This window comes from Ceratotherium simum, chromosome 22 (assembly GCF_057802395.1).
Source record: "Ceratotherium simum simum isolate JZ-2026a chromosome 22, ASM5780239v1, whole genome shotgun sequence".
NCBI classification, from domain to species: domain Eukaryota; kingdom Metazoa; phylum Chordata; class Mammalia; order Perissodactyla; family Rhinocerotidae; genus Ceratotherium; species Ceratotherium simum.
The window spans coordinates 5430434-5447447 of NC_141921.1; the positions used below are offsets into that span (position 1 = coordinate 5430434).

The following is a 17014-nucleotide window of genomic DNA, read 5'->3' on the forward strand; positions in this document are numbered from 1 at the left end:
ATTACATCTTGGAACTCCTACTTTTAGAAAAGTTAATCAGTGGTGGTTTGTCCATTTTGATTTCACTGGTTGGCATGGTATCTTATACAGCATCATAAGACTTGAGAGAAAAGAATTCTGGGGAGATGGCAGTGGCATTTTTGAATCTCCCTGAATTTCCCCATAAAAACACAGCAACTGGGATAGCAAAACCAAAAATCTAGGGCCAACATCTACAACAAAATAGGGTGACAAGAGATCACCACAAACCCCAAAATTCAAGTTGGTAGAAACCTCTGGCAGCTTGAAGACTTGCATGGTATCAGCATTTTTGTGGGAAGAAGCAGAGGGAAGCAGCAGGGTGTCTGAGAAATCTAAAAATAAGAGAACCCGAAAATAGCCACAGGTACTCCCTAGAAAGTACTGTGGCCCAGTTGGGGGAAGCAGCTGGAGTGGGGAGAGTTCTGTACACCCAGTTTGCAGCTGATGAAGCAAGGGGTCCAAAGTAAGGTTGGAAGAAGTTGGAGCAGCCCAGGTCCTGGGAACTCTCAAGACCAGCCAAAGTGTCTTTCCAGGACACCAGAGTAGAAACTGCATGGAACAGAACACAGATGGGGCGGGCCAGGGATGTTTGGGGCAAAGGACAGGGGAGTCCAGGTGAGTGGGAAGGGGAACAGAGCCAGGAGGTCTCAGAACCTGTGAAGCTGTATTTCTGAACACTTAATGAAAACAGAAAAGGAGGCTGTAGAGCCTTGAATTTAGCAAAGCTGTCCTACCTCACCCCTCCCTCCTCAATGTGCAGGAAAGCTAATGTAAAAATGAGCAACAGAAAGGACTGCAGTCAAATCTCATAATGAAGTTATTATAAGAAAAATGAGAACAAGGAGCAGACTAACATCCCTAATGAAATGAAAGCATTCCAGAAAGACATGCCCACAAAACCAGATAAAAACCGTAACTTAATATTTCAAAATGAGCTAAAGTAAATTAAGGAAATAATACAAGATATGAAAGAAAAGCACAAATCGGAATTAGAAAGCAGAAATTAGGTAATAAAACTCAGGAAAGAATTGGAAAAAAAATGGAAAACTCATTTCATAAATGAAGACTGAACTAGAAGGAATATCAGAGTAACAAAGTTTTTGCACAACAGATAATGCCTTAAGGGAATAAAAACTGAAAAGAAGGAAAAAATTTAAATCCCAGAATGAATAAAGAGAAATCAGAGTTCAAGAGAAAATGACAAATATAGAAAATAGGCAAAAAAGATCTAAAGGTATATTATACATGTCCCTGGAGAAGGAAAAAACAACGAGGCAACAGAGGAGAATAAATACACAAAACCATAATTAAAAAAACACACCATTTTTTTTCCAGAAAAAAAAATTAAAGAGACTTAAGACTGCATATAGAAAGGGCACACCTCATAGTGGGGAAATCAACCCAGAAGGTCAACACTGAGATATTTTCTAGTAAAATCAGTGGATTTAAAAAAAATACATATTTGGGTCATCCAGGCTAAAAGACAAATTCACTTACAAGGGAAAGAAAATCCGATTATCAGACTGACAACAGCACTTTCTGTCAGAAGACTGTAGAGTAACAACATAGCTCAGATACCCAGAGAAAGGGAATGTGAGCTAAGGGTTTTATATCCAGCCAAACTGACTTTCAGGTGTTAAGGTCACAGACAAAATGTGATCTACATGAAAGAGCACAGGGAATGTTCTCATGAGACCTTTCGGAGGTTTCTTCTAAGGAACATACCTCAGACAACCCAAATGACTGGTGAGCCATCGACGTGACCAGTGGTGAGCCCTAAATATCTATTTTCTTGTAGAACTAGGAATAAATAATGGTTATGAGGGAGAGAGATAGTTTAGAATGGTTACATGCCCTTGAATAAATATACAGTATAACTAACAAAAATGGAAGGAGAATGGGGACAACATTTATAAGGCAGAATAAGCTTGCTGATTACCTTATAGTTATTAAGCAGGAGTAAAGGAATATTGCTTCAAGTCAGATGCTGGAGAATAAGGGGAGGAGGGAGAAGTTACTAGATAATGTCAATGTTGCTCGTAAGAGGGAAATAATTGACAATATTTGCCCTCCCCAAATGGAGGATTAAAGATGTTACATAAAGGAAATAATTAGAACAAAAGTAAAAATCTTTGTAAATACTAAAAGAAAAAAAAGGAGAGAGCAAGCAAAGAGACCACACAATGAAAAACTATTTCTATAAAAGAGTTGAAATGTTCAAACAGATGTGGGTGTGAATTTCTGCTTCACTTTACCTCCCTCTGCTTGGTTCCTCTGTAAAAGGTTATATATATATATATATATATATAATCAATCGTGACGGGCAAGTGTGAGAATTAAATTTGTACAAAATCATTTCCAGGGTCCAATATATAATAATGTTCAACCGAAGCAAGATCTCTAACTTCTCAGCTCAGGAGGGGCAGAGCCAGGACTTTGAAAACAGGATTGTCTGGCTCCAAAGTTTGCTCTCTCTGCACTGTGCCGCTCGAGGCAGGACATATCCACCGAGTGGTGGAATTACAGGATTTTCAGAAGGAGAGCTTCCACAGGAAAGTCTTCATGGGAGACATGGTATTTGAAGACATGAGAGTACAGCCTAAGAGGAGGCATGAAGGAGAAAAAAACAAGATGTGTCAGTGAGCAAGTGAGGGGTCTGTAAGCAGATCAGTTTTAGTTTCTTAGACTTGTACTCATTCTTTTTCCAAGAACAACTTATAAACTAAAAACTGATAACCAGTTCTACCGGATGCATTAGTTGAGAGTATGGTTTAGGAGAGTGAGTGTCTGAAGATGGGGACTTGAATCCTAGACAAGAAGGTCCTGACAGCAGGGACTCTGCCTCTGATGTACACCCCCAGGGCCCACACAGTGCCTGGCCCACAGTGATTGCTGAGTAAATTCTGATGGGCGAATTAATAAGGTAATACATAAAACAAAGTTTTCCAAGGACTTTTGAAGCCCTCTTCAGGTAACTGCATTTATTGACTCACTATTTGTATCATTCAGGATAGGTTAGATTTTTCTGCAATAACAAACAACTCCAAAATATCAGTAGTTTAAAACAACAAAGTTTTATTTCTTTCTTGTGTTAAAAGTTCATCACAGAGTGGCAGGGAAACCCTGTTCATTGTAGTCTCTCAGGCGCCCGGGGTTGTTGGAGCAACCACCATCTCAAATGTTGCTGGTCACTGGGCCAGAAGAAAAGAGAGCTCTGGAGGGTCTCACAATGGCAATTAAATCTCCCACCTGTAAGTGACACATGTCACTTCTGCTCACAATTCATTGACCAGAACTGTCACATGGCCATACCTAACTTCACAAAGGGCCATGAAGTGCAATCCTATTATATGGCTAGAAAGCAGAGAGCTGGAAATACTTGGTGAACAGTATTAATGATTAACACGTTATGGGTAATGGGTTCAATTCAGGTAGATAGAAAGAACAGTGTACACTATCATCCCCCTTTTTACAGCTGAGGAAACTGATGCGCTAAGAGGTTGAGCTACTTGCTCACACTAACCTGCTATTAAGCAGGAAGCTGGATTCAACTCTGCATTTTTCTGACTCCAGAGCCTTTACCCATTGCCTCCCAGGCACTGAAGTATTCATTTGAAAAACTTCTGATCCTGCATCTTCCTCGTATACTTAAAGACGAGGCACTGAGTACCCTCCCCCTCCCCCATAGATTTCACTTTACTGTCTCTGCGTCATTGGCAGAAGGTTAAGTCTGACTTTGTCAACAACCTAGGCCAGTTTAAACGGGAAAAAAAGCCATTTCTGAAGACTGGATTACATATTTTGCTTGTACTATGTGGATTTTCCCTCAAGGATCTCCCTCTGTCTTCGTTACTCTTTCTTTTGAAATCTGACCCCCATGAAATAGGCAGTGGAGGACAGCCCCACCAAATAACAAAGAGGTACAGCCTGGCTCCAGAGAGGCAGCGTCAGAGGAAGGAGGAGGAGCCTGCGCCTTATTTTCAATTTGCCGAACCTTTCAAATTCTTCCCCAAGGCTTGGAGTTTGGGGGCAAAAAAAAGAGACTTAGATTTATCCTTGCGGGAGTATGTGTTCTCCGTGCCCTCCTAGGAAATAGCATACATGTGTTTTCAATTTATTTTTTGCTCGACTCATCAAAATACTGTTGTATAAGAGACTTTAGATGTCCAAGGAGCTGTTTATAAAAATAAATGTCTTTTATTTTGCCTTTGGAAATGGCTAATCACATTTTATCATGAGTCAGCACTGCCTTCCTGGAAGTACTGAATTTGATATTAAGCAGGTTACAGATGGGGAGAAAAAAGGGTTATTTTCCACCACCATGCCTTAATATTTTTTAGGCTATAAGACGCCCAAGACTACACAATAAGAGAGGGTTTTGAAATAAAACTTTAGGAAAATGATGGCTCATTTAAAAATGTTAGGAAAATTTGAGGGCCGGCCCCGTGGCTTAGCGGTTAAGTGTGCACACTCCGCTGCTGGTGGCCCAGGTTCGGATCCCGGGTGCGCACCGGCGCACCGCTTCTCTGGCCATGCTGAGGCTGCGTCCCACATACTGCAACTAGAAGGATGTGCAACTATGACATACAACTATCTACTGGGGCTTTGGGGGAAAAATAAATAAACAAAATTATAAAAAAAATAATATTAGGACAATTTGAGAAAAAGTACTTCCCACATCCCTGTACCTTGTTGGGAAAGAGTGGTGGTTTAAAATGGGAGTCCAGGTTCTTCAGGGGCTCCCGTTATTCATATGTTAGATCTTCTTTGCTTATCTTCTCTATTTATCGCCTTTTTTTTTAAATTTTATTTATTTATTTATTTATTTTTTCCCCCAAAGCCCCAGTAGATAGTTGTATGTCATAGTTGCACATCCTTCTAGTTGCTGTATGTGGGATGCAGCCTCAGCATGGCCGGAGAAGCGGTGGATCAGTGTGCACCCGGGATCTGAACCCAGGCTGCCAGCAGCGGAGTGCACGCACTTAACCGCTAAGCCACAGGGCCGGCCCCTATTTATTGCTTTTAAAACAAGTTCTTTCTGTATTCCTTTTTGATTAAAAAAAAGTGCTTTGTTATGGCATTACTGTTGTTTCTTTGCTCTTCAGTTCTTTCTAGTTCAACCTTCATTTTGGAATGATTTTTTCTTTTTCTTTTTTTTGGCCAGGGGGGGAGGAAGATTGGCCCTGAGCTAACATCTGTTGCCAATCTTCCTCTTTTTGCTTGAGGCAGATTGTCCCTGAGCTGATATCTGTGCCAATCTTCCTCCACTTTGTATGTGGGACACCACCACAGCATGGCTTGATGAGTAGTGTGTAGGTTGGCACCTGGGATCCAAACCTGTGAACCTCGGGCTGCCGAAGTAGAGTGTGTGAACTTAACCACTACGCCACTGGGTTGCCCTGATTTTTCCTTTATTTCTATTTCTTCCTGGAGTTCTATCACACAATTTCTGAGTTTTTCTAGTACTAATTAGTATTGTTCTTTCATATTTTGTATTATTTTCTTAATTTATTTTATTCCTTTTTGAAGGATTAGTTTATAGTTTCATCTATTTAGTGCACATGTCTTTCTAGCATGCTTTCATTGTCTACAGGGATGCCTTTTACATAAGCTTAGAAAGACAAAGTGACTTTCCTAAGATCCTACAGTTCGTAAGTGGCAGAGCAGGCATTCACACTCACGTTTACAAGTGGAATCTCATTCAGTGCAGCATCTTGCAAGATCGTTTTATTACTGATGAAGAAACTAAGGCTCAGAGAGCAACTGCAGATGGTTGTGGGCGCTTGTGGTGGTTTCCACAGCTACAGGGTACAAGCTCCCCAGTTCCTGCTCAGCAGCAATGGTGTGGTTCTAACAGCAGCACTACCCATCACAGCTCAGCATCACCTGTGGGCTCATGGGCCCTAATGCCGAAGAAGTAACGTCTCCCCGATATTTGGGTAATACTACAATTACCCAACCTTTTGCTACTACAACCCTGTTCTTTCTCCCCTATGCTCTTTCAGCTCTTCCAATACTTTTGTTATCAATTTTCTACATTAAATCCCTGTTGATTTAGATAACAAAGTTTGTTGTCCCAAATAGACACTATCTGATGCAATTACTTTCTTCCATTTATTCATTCTTTTGCTCATTTAACAAGCAGTTATTGACTACCTACTAATGTTAAGGGCATTTTGGAAACAGTGATAAACAAGACAGACAAAGCCCCTGCCCTTGTGAAGCTTGTATACTTGGGGGAAGACAGACAACAAATGAGTAATTACACAAGATGGTTTCACATTGTGGTAAGTACTATAAAAATAGAAGTGGCTTAAACAATAAATAATTGTCTCTCTTGTGTAAATGAAGTCACGAGGTAAAGGTAGATAGCCCAGGACTGGTATGGTTGCTCCAGGTAGTCAAGTCTCCTTTTAGCTCAGTACTTGATTTTGCCTAGCATGTGACCCTGTTTCCTGTGGTCCAATATGGTGCTAGAGCATATGTGTATGGTGCACACATTCCCTGCAGCTGGATGAAGGAAGGGATCAAGAACGGGCAAAGAACATGCACTAGCTCTCTTTAAGGGGGGGTGTCTGGGAAGCTACCATGCAATACTTGGATTATATTTTATTAGTCTGAATTCAGTCACCTGCTATCACCTAGCTGCGAGAGAGACTGGGAAATGTAGCCACATGCCCAGTTGAAAATTGAGGGTTCTATTACTAAGAAAGAAGGGGACAATAGATACTGGGGCAGACAACAAGTAGTCTCTACCAAAGGAATTAAAGTGATCTGATTGCAAGTAACCTGAGGTGTGTTTATGGACTCTCATTTAGAATGACTTTTTATAATCTTTCTCCACCACCAGATGGAAGGTTTCTTCGTGGCAGAGACTCGATCTACCTTTGTATTCTGTTTGTCCCGCAGTGCTTCAGACGTGGTTGATATTAACATGTTTTTGGAAGTGAATATGATATAATCTTAAAGCAACTCAGGAAACCATTATTAGCAAACATTGCAGAGCGGTATGTGTGATCTCAGTTTCCCTCACTAGATTATGAGTTCCTTCAGAGTCAGTAAATCACTGGACCTCTCTGTCTTTCTAGACTACCGAATGTTGACTGTGTAATTGGGTATTAAAAGGTGTTAGCAGTATGCCTCCAGGGATCTCACTGAGTCATAATGCAATCAGAAGACTTCATTAAGTGGGACTCGGGTTGGTGAAAAGCCTTTTTCCTCACTGGCAGGAAATTAATGACAACCAGTATGTGTATAGTATTTTATCCCATGTTCACATCACTGGATGCCATCTTTATTTTTATCCTTTTTGTGTGTGTGTGTGAGGAATATTAGCCCTGAGCTAACATCTGTTGCCAATCCTCCTCTTTTTGCTGAGGAAGATTGGCCCTGGGCTAACATCCATGCCCATTTTCCTCTACTTTTTATGGGACGCCACCACAGCATGCCTTGAAGAGCAGTGTGTCGGTCCATGCCCAGGATCCGAACCTGCGAACCCCGAGCCACCGAAGCAGAGTGCGCAAACTTAACCACTACGCCACCTGGCCAGCCCCTATCTTTTTTTTTATACATAAAGAAATAGAGGATCAGAGAGAGTCAAGAGATTCCACTTAGCAAGTGGCAGGGCTGGAACTGGAAACTAGATCTTACAAACCAAATGCACCTCTAGGGAAACAGATTATTCCATTTCAGTAAAATTAGTGCCTAGTTTTGTGAAGAGGCCCACAGCATCCTTCGATTTCACTTTCAAGCGGTCGATAAACTAAAATCAGGAAAAATGAGGGCAAATCATTTTGCCAGATCTTTCTAACAGCAGTATTCTGTTCAACGAACACTGCAGCCAGTACCGGCTTTATAAAGACTACGATTCCCAGCACCCTACACGGCACCTCCTGGAAGACTTCCCAGCATGCTGTACTCTGGAACTCCGAGTCCCAGAATGCAACGCTCCTTCTCGCTCCCAGAGGGCCAAAACTACACTTCCCAGCATGCAGCGCCGCCCTCAGTTTCAGGCGCCCCGCCGGACTCTGCTTCGGAGAGACCTTTTGGACTCCAGAGGGCGGGTCCTAGAGTCCCAGCTCCCTTGGGGGCACGTGTCTACGGGGCAGTTCTGGCCCGTTCGGCCTGTCCGGACGAAGCCTCAAAGGGATGGGTTGGGGCGTGGGCCGGGCTTCCCTCAGGCAGCGTTTGAGGCAGTCCCACCGGGGTCCTCCTGGGGCCTTCCTCCCTTTGAACTGCGGTGGCGGGCGGCCTCTTCGTCTCCTGCACCCCTCAGAGTAGGGGCCACCATCACCATGGCCACGGCTGCGAGTCGGCCCTGCGCTGGCGGGTCGCGGGATATTCTGTGGCGGGTGAGTGCTGTGCGCGCCCTGGCGCTCGCTCGCCTGCTGCTGAGGTCGGGCTGGGCGGGCGGGTGCTGAGGGCGCGTGCGCGTGGGGCGGCTCGAGGGGAGCGTGGGGAGCGCGTGGGAAGGGGGCGACCTGAGGGACTGAGTACGGAGTTGTGGCGGGGGGACGTGTCCTGAGTGGAAGCTGATTACGGGGTGGAGGGGCGTGCTAGGGAAAGCTGCTTAGGGGGTGTGTGCGTGCGGGGCGTCCTAGTGTAGACTTGTTATATTATAGGATGCGAGAGGAAGCCGGAGTGGAAGCTGGGCCGACTGGGAGGGTGACCTGCATGGGAACTGGGGTAGGGAATGTGGAAGAGTTTTATGTAAGGGTGGTGTGCCTAGTGGGCGCAAAATAAATAACTTGTTGATTACTGGGATAAAACGTGGGAAGGAATGTCCAGAATTGGAAAGAAGGTGGCGTGGCCTTCGCAGAGGCTGGGGTTGGTGACTGCGTAAGCAGGGCAGGTATTCTTGGTAAGTTAGAGGAGTGTATGCACTGTGGGGCAGAGATGAGGAGACACTTCCTGTTGAAGTTGAATCCACAGTTCTGCCTCCATTCTGTGGAGGGCAAAGAGAAATAGTAGGGTACCCCAGCGGCACTGCCATCTACCCTGTATCCCAAGCTAAAAACTTTTGAGTCCTTAAGTCTTACCTTTTTTTAGCACCTACCTTATCAATCACCAGTGTCCTGTAGATTGTGCTTTAGAAACGTGGCTGCAGTTTTTTTTCTTTACCCATTGTCACTGCTTTCCGTCAGACGCTGATTGTAATCTTTGTCTTGGGCAGTCTTGGTGGACTGCCTCCTAACTGTTTCCTGTCTGAGTTTTGTCCTTTCTTTTTTAAAGATTTTATTTATTTATTTTTCCCCAAAGCCCCAGTACATAGTTGTCTGTCATAGCTGCACATCCTTCTAGTTGCTGTATGTGGGACGCGGCCTCAGCATGGCTGGAGGAGTGGTGCCTCGGTGCGCACCCGGGATCCGAACCCGGGCCGCCGGCAGCAGAGCGCACGCACTTAACCACTAAGCCACGGGGCCGGCCCAGTTTTGTCCTTTCTGATCCATCTTCATCACAGCCATCTTACAAACACAAGGGTGTTTCACATTCCAAAACATAAATCCGTTTGTCACTTTCATGCTTAAAACCCCTCAGTATCTTTTCTTGTATTCACTTGCAACAGTAAATCATGTGCCTCTTGTATGGTAGGCACTGGTGATTCAGACACGAATACGATGCAGTAGTTCCCCAAAAAGGAGTGCGTATCTAATAATTGTAAACACAGTTACGATATACAGATGGTTCCCATAAAACGTGTACAGCTGTCAGATATTGATGTGTCTATCAGTTAAACCTAGAGAGACAAGTAGAAGTTGCTGTAAAATATAGTTGTAAAACTAAATAACACCCTCTCCCTCTCCCAAAGTGTGATATTTAATGTGGCACCTGACTTGGGACTAATACAAGCATCAGTTCACTGATAATTACAAGATTCTGTAGTGGCATGTGATGTTATCAATAGTAGTAACCATTGGGGTTTATATATAGCTGCATGAACTGTGACCTGGGTGTAAATATTAGTGATGAACATCTGTATGAAAAGATACAATTTGCATAACTGAAATAGTTTGACTTCATGGTTGAGGGATTTTGTTTGTTTAATTACAGGTTTTGGGCTGGAGGATAGTTGCAAGTATTGTCTGCTCAGTGCTGCTTCTGCCCGTCTGTACCACAGTGTTTATCATCTTCAGCAGCGTTGATTTATTTCATCCTATACAGTGGCTTTCTGGTAAGTGATATTCAGTTTGGGAAAAACAGATTTACAGGACCTACTTCTCAGCGTAAAAATTGCATTATGTTTCAAATAATTCATTTTTAGTTACTGCCTATATTGACATAGCAAAACCTTCGCTTTGAGGTAGTCTTAAGGTATTCCCTTCCTAACATAAACCACCTTTTCATTATATAAGAAGAAGATTAGTAAACCTGTCAGAGACTGTGTATTATCACATGAACAAAAAGATCATTAGGAGACCCTATAAATTAAAACTTAATTTTTGTTTGTCTTTTGTTTTTGACAGCTTTATTGAGATTGTCTTTTTAAGGAAGAGAACTCGGCCTTTTATCTGTTTAAAAATTGTGTCTTGGGGCCGGCCCAGAGGCGCAAGCAGTTAAGTGCGCTCTCTGTGCTGCAGCGGCCCGGGGTTTGCAGGTTCAGATCCTGGGCACGCACCGACGCACTGCTTGTAGAGCCATGCTGTGGCAGCATCCCATATAAAGTAGAGGAAGATGGGCACGGATGTTAGCTTAGGGCCAATCTTCCTCAGCAAAAAGAGGAGAATTGGCATCAGATGTTAGCTCAGTGCTAATCTTCCTCACACACACAAAAAAATTGTGGCTAGAAAATATGACATATATCTCTTTAAAAAACCTGTCTAAAATGAAGAAGACTTCATTGCTGTATTGTGGCTAAGAAGAAGGAAAGATGAGAAGAGAGAAAAGGAGGAAAGAGTTAAAGACGAAGGAACATAGAGTTAAATGCAAAGATTGATGAGGAGGAAAAGATTGGAGCAGGCTAAATGTTTTTCAGGATCCTTGGAGACAAAATAAAATTACTAAATTCATTAAAATATAACTATTTTATGTTAATTAATAATAGCTGCCAATTATTGCTATCTACTGTGTGCCAGACACCATGCTAGTATTACCTCTTATCCTTCTTATAACTCTGCATAATAAAGAGGTATTATCCCTACTTTATAAATGAGGAACCGGGGACTTGGATGATACGTCTGTGCAGAGACACGCAGCTAGTGAGTAACTGAGCTAGGGTTTGATCATTGGTCTCTGACTTCAAAGCCTGTGTGTTTCTAGTATGCCCACACTAGAATTAAAAAATAAAAAAGGAGAAAAGTTGCCAAAATAGGTTTTGAAATCTTTAAAGTCTTGCCTAAGACTAAGAAGCACAAATACTCTTGAAATTCTTATTTCCCTCCCAACAATAATAACAATAAATTTTTTTGCTTTGGAAAGTAGGAAATGTGTTGTTACTTTTTCAGAAGAAAATGCGAATGTTCAGAGTTGAAGCTTTACGTTGTGGCCGTGGGAGCTTCTGCTGCTCAAGAATGAGAGTCATGTTCAGTTTGTTGTTGAAACATGACAGTCACTTCCTGGGTGGGTCCCACAGGTCAGGTGACAGTAGCCCTAAGCCAGAGCAGCGATGGCAGGTATTTTGGTAACCACCTTGCCTGAGTCTGCATCACTCGGTGATCTTGGCTGTCCAGTCGCAACCTCAGAAAATTCGGTATTATACTCTACAGCCATTACCAATTGTTCAGAACTTGCCAGTTCATGGCCCAGGGTTCTTTAATCCTAATAACACTTTCTTCCAAATTGAGTTTGATTAGTGCCATTTTTCTCATCAAATGTTACTTGTCGTCTTCAACTTTTGCTTTACAAAGTCTTTTCAGAGAAATTGTACTCTTTCCTTGCTTATTTCTAGTCACATGAATCAGTTCTTTCATCTTTTTAGCTCAGTATAATGCTTGAGTTTAGTTGTGGATGCTTAATAAATATTTTTCATTAAATTTGGTCAATGAATTATACTTTTAAAAATCATTGGTTTCATTTTGTCTTAGTCTGTTCAGCAAACGTATGTCCTTGTTTTTATTTCTCTTGTTCTTATTTTTATGCATAGTATATACATATTTTAAACTTTGCCATATTTTTTTGTGTGTGTGTGTGAGGAAGATCATCCCTGAGCTAACATCGATGCCAATCCTCCTCTTTTTTACTGAGGAAGATTGGCTCTTGTCTAACATCCGTGCCTATCTTCCTCTACTTTATGTGAGACACCACCACAGCATGGCTTGACAAGTGGTGCGTCACTGCACGCCCAGGATCCGAACCTGCAAACCCCGGGCTGCTGATGTGGAGCGCATGCACTTAACCACTGCACCACCGGGCTGGCGTAAACTTTGCCATATTTTTGAAATGGCATATTAATTGTTGAACTACTTTAAAATGTGAACGTATTAGTATTTCACAGGGATATCATTTTTTTTGTTTTTTAATTCAACTCATTTTGATGATTTATGGATTATGGTATTTCTAGAAATGTTACTTTTTTTTGCTGTAGGGGCTAATTACATTTATTAAGAAGAGATCTGAAAAATATTTACATTTTAAAAAGAGGCTGTTGGTATATTACTAAATATGGTACTTCTCTGTTTCACATGATGAAATATATTTGCATATGGTAGTATTTTGTCTGGTGTTAATATGTGTGTTGTCTAAAAGAAATTCTGTTATAATTTTAAAAGACCCAGAGTTTGGTCCAGATAACTCACACCGTAGTTTTTGTGTTGATGTCCGATAGGACCTGTCGGCATGTATCAGTAAATTCCTAGAGAAAAGATAACTTTTAAAATTAAAATTACAGATCCTTTTTCTTTTGCAATATGCTGAACGTAACTACATGGCTGAATGAACTTACTAATTCATCTCTCTTATGTTTTAGATTCTTTCAATGATCTATATAGTTCCTATGTAATCTTGTACCTCCTGCTGCTGTCAGTGGTAATAGTGGTAATAAGTATTTTCAATGTGGAGTTCTATACAGGTGAGTTTTCGAATGTTAACCATCTTAAGAACATCTGAAATTATTTTACTAAGGGCAGACTAAAAGCATTTTGTATATGGGTGTGTATAAGAGGCTGTATTTTATGTCAAAGTTTAAAAAATATATACAGAATCATGTACTTTAAGTGTCTCACCTTAAAATTTATTTGGATGCTAGTTTCTCTTTTTAAAAAATATTTAGAGCTCTTAAGACAAATATTGTATGATTCCACTTACATATATGAGGTACCTAGAGTAGTCAGATTCATAGAGACAGAAAGTAGAATGGTGGTTGCCAGGGGTTGAGGGGAGGAGGGATGGGGAATTGTTGTTTAATGGGGACAGAGTTTCAGTTGGAGAAGATGGAAAAGTCTAGAGATGGATAGTGGTGATGGTTGTACAACAATGTGAGTGTATTTATGCCACAAAAATATACTTGTGGTAAACTTGATGTATATTTTGCCATAATAAAAAATAATTTAGACCTTTTAATAGTTCAGAGCTGGTATTAAAGTTGTGATTCAGCAGATGTAGTATAAAAATAACTCCTTTATAGGGTAGGACATCAGGACCAGGTGATTTCTAAGGTCCTTTTCAAGTATAAAAGTCTATAATTCTGTGATTTTCCCCTAAAATTTAAAATATTATATGTTTTGCCTTGGGAGAATCACCTGCTAGATTCCAGAGCTTTTTATTTTTCTCAGTTTCTCTCCTTATTCTTCCTGCCTTTTCAGATTCCTTGAGTCTGTCCTTAAGAGTACAGTAAGAAGCTTTTTCTGACACTTCTTCTTTTGGTTATAGTATCATTCCTCCTTTTAGCTTTTCAGTAGTTCCTTGTTAGATATGGTGTAGAATTTCAAATCCTGCTCTGGATGTTCTAAAACATACCCTTTTCCTTGTTTCTCATTCCTGGCTGGTGGATCTCTGCTTCTGTTCGGGCCGTATACAAACTCCTTGGCTTATATCACGTGTTCTCTCACATGGCCCCATGTACCTGGGTCATCTAAATGTAGATGCCAGTCTAGGGCTCTCCAGCTAGTCCTTCTTAAAGTTTCATTAGTCACTTTGGCTCATTCCTTCAACGAGCATTCTTTACGCGTTTACTATGTGCCATGCATTGGGTGGGGATAAGAAATAAATGTTATAGTCTCTTTTTTTCCCAGAGGATCACAGTTAATGGGGAGACAGACAGTAAACATCAAGTATATTCAATTATAATATACTGGATAGTATGGGAGTTTATAGGAGCACCATTTACCCTGCATGGGGAGCTTCCTAGAGGAGATAATGCTTAAACCAAGCCTTGAAGGGTGAGTTGTATTAAGTAGAGAGAAAAGGAAAATGATGTTCTAGGGAAAAGGTATAGCGTTTAAGAAGGCTTAGTGAAATGAGAAGGTTTGGTATATTCAGAGGATTATAAGTTGCACAGTTAGTAGGCCCTCAGTGCCATTTCTGGTGGGGAGGGAGAGGTGATAGCAGCCTCTTCCCCAAAGTGTAAAGCGCCTGAGCCCTCTCCCTTCATACCTAATTTTCCACCTCCCCACAATCTCTTCACTTGGCGTATATTAAAAGAAGAATGCCTAGGTCAGGGAACCCTGTGGTAGCTGTTTTCAAAGGTCAACATTCCTAAGCTTCCACCCACACTTGTCTCCTTCAGTTCATTTCCAGAAAACTTTTGGAGTATCAGAGAGGTATTAGAAATTCCCGGGGCCAGCCCGGTGGCGCAGCAGCTAAGTGTGCGCGCTCCGCTTCAACAGCCAGGGGTTTGCAGGTCAGAATCCCAGGCGTGCACTGACGCACTGCTTGTTCAAGCCATGCTGTGGTGGCATCCCATATAAAGTAGAGGATGATGGGCACGGATGTTAGCCCAGAGCCAGTCTTCCTCAGCAAAAAGAGGAGGATTGGAATTGGATGTTAGCTCAGGGCTAACCTTCCTCACAGAAAAAAAAAAAAAGAAATTCCCATACAAGCATTTATTTTAGTATTCAGTGTTGTCATTATTTACCTAGTTTGTGGTTTATTTTTCACAGATGGATTATATATTGACCATTTCAAATGCCAAAATAAAAATAACTTGCTGGAGGGCAAGCACTATCTTTTTAAAATTATTATTATTTATTCTTTTATGGCACTTAGGAGAGTGCCAGGGTAAGCACTATTTGAGCTATCAGGAAATTTTAATTAGAAAGAACTGAAAAATGTTAATCATGCTATCCTTAGGCTTCATCTCTAGATTCTTTGGGGTGGGGGGTGTGTGTGTGTGTGTATGCATCTCTTCGTATTCAATCTTTTTTCAAATTATTTTAACTTAGAATTTTTCTGTATTGTATTTTACATTCGCTCTGGGTTTCTTCCTGCCCTTTGGAATATTTGTGCAGGATGTTTTCTTCTAGAAGTTGTATGGTTTCAGGACATACATTCAAGTCTTTAATCCATTTTGAGTTAATTTTTGTGTATGTTGTAAGATAATGGTCTACTTCGATTCTTTTGCATGTGGCTGTCTAGTTTTCCCAACACCATTTTTTGAAGAGACTTTCCTTTCTCCATTGTATGTTCTTGGCTCGTTTGTCAAAAATTAGCTGTCCATAGATGTGCAGGATGAAAGGGAATAGCGGAAGTCCTCTAACTCTGTATGCTGCAGATTATATAGCCACAGTAATGTGTTCTGTTTGCAGTGGTGCCTTCCATTCCCTGCTCCCGACTGGCACTGATAGGGAAGATCCTTCATCCTCAGCAGGTCATGCACTCATTTATTCATGCTGCCATGGGAATGATGATGGCTTGGTGTGCTGCAGTGATAAGCAAAGGTCGTTACAGTTTTCTTGTGGTTCCCTGCACTGGTACTGAGAGGTAATGTTAAATATAGTTTTTCTAAGTTTTTCTAAGTTCTAAGACCTTATTTAGTTACTAAGCCAAAGGTGACCTGTATAGGTTAGTAGTTTATGTTTTTTTATTTATTTATTTTTTTTATTTATTTTTTTCCCCCAAAGCCCCAGTAGATAGTTGTATGTCATAGCTACACATCCTTCTAGTTGCTGTATGTGGGATCCGGCCTCAGCATGGCTGGAGAAGCGGTGCGTCAGTGCGCGCCCGGGATCCAAACCCAGGCCGCCAGCAGCGGAGCGCGTGCACTTAACCGCTAAGCCACGGGGCCGGCCCAGGTTAATAGTTTATGGATATTCTTTGCTTTCCAGACTTCTACAGAAGGTGCTTTTTTACATACATCAAACTTTTTTTTTTTTTTTTTAATAATTTTATTTATTTATTTCTTTTTCCCCAAAGCCCCAGTAGATAGTTGTATGTCATAGTTGCACATCCTTCTAGTTGCTGTATATGGGATGCGGCCTCAGCATGGCCAGAGAAGCGGTGTGTAGGTGCGCGCCCGGGACGCGAACCCAGGCCGCCAGCAGCGGAGCGCACGCACCTAACCACTAAGCCACGGGGCCGGCCCCATCAAACATTTTTGATGTTTTATGTTTGTTAAATTCAACAGTTTTTTTTTTTTATTTTACTTTATTTTTTTGTGAGGAGATCAGCCCTGTGCTAACATCTGCCAATCCTCCTCTCTTTTTGCCGAGGAAGACTGGCCCTGGGCTAACATCCGTGCCCATCTTCCTCCACTTTATATGGGACGCCACCACAGCATGGCTTCACAGGCAGTGCGTCAGTGCACGCCTGGGATCCGAACCGGTGAACCCCGGGCCAGCATAGCGGAGCGCGCACACTTAACAGCTTGCGCCGCCGGGCCGGCCCCTCAGCAGTTTTTTTAAACCATTTATTCTGTGCAGTGTGCTGTGCTAGATGCTATCGGATTTATGAGAGTGATTCACACATAGACTCTAAGCTCCTTGAGAGTTGAGAACAGTAGGGGAATTAAGACATGGATACAAATGTATGTAATAGGAGAGAAATAGGAATGTATGAGAAACAGATGTAATAGGAAGAAAGTGAGATGTGCAGATAAAACCTGTGGCAGTTTATCTCCCAGGGA

The 17014-nt window shown here is 41.8% G+C and overlaps 1 protein-coding gene across 4 annotated transcripts in view; it reads left to right on the forward strand.

Moving 5' to 3' along the window:
- The first annotated feature begins 7915 nt into the window (after window positions 1–7915).
- NDC1 (NDC1 transmembrane nucleoporin) overlaps window positions 7916–17014 on the forward strand; it is a 50405-nt gene continuing 41306 nt past the window's right edge. For 2 of the 4 annotated variants that reach the window (XR_015555737.1, XM_087445910.1), the window contains exons 1-4: window positions 8221–8372; window positions 10072–10192; window positions 12923–13024; window positions 15699–15873. Coding sequence is in view for 3 of the 4 variants with exons in the window: in XM_087445910.1 (XP_087302036.1) it covers window positions 8316–8372; window positions 10072–10192; window positions 12923–13024; window positions 15699–15873 (455 nt within the window). In the remaining variant the exon portion in view is untranslated. Of the gene's footprint in view, window positions 8373–10071; window positions 10193–12922; window positions 13025–15698; window positions 15874–17014 lie in introns of all 4 variants that reach the window. The other 2 variants (XM_087445911.1, XM_004438576.3) reach the window with 2 other exon arrangements.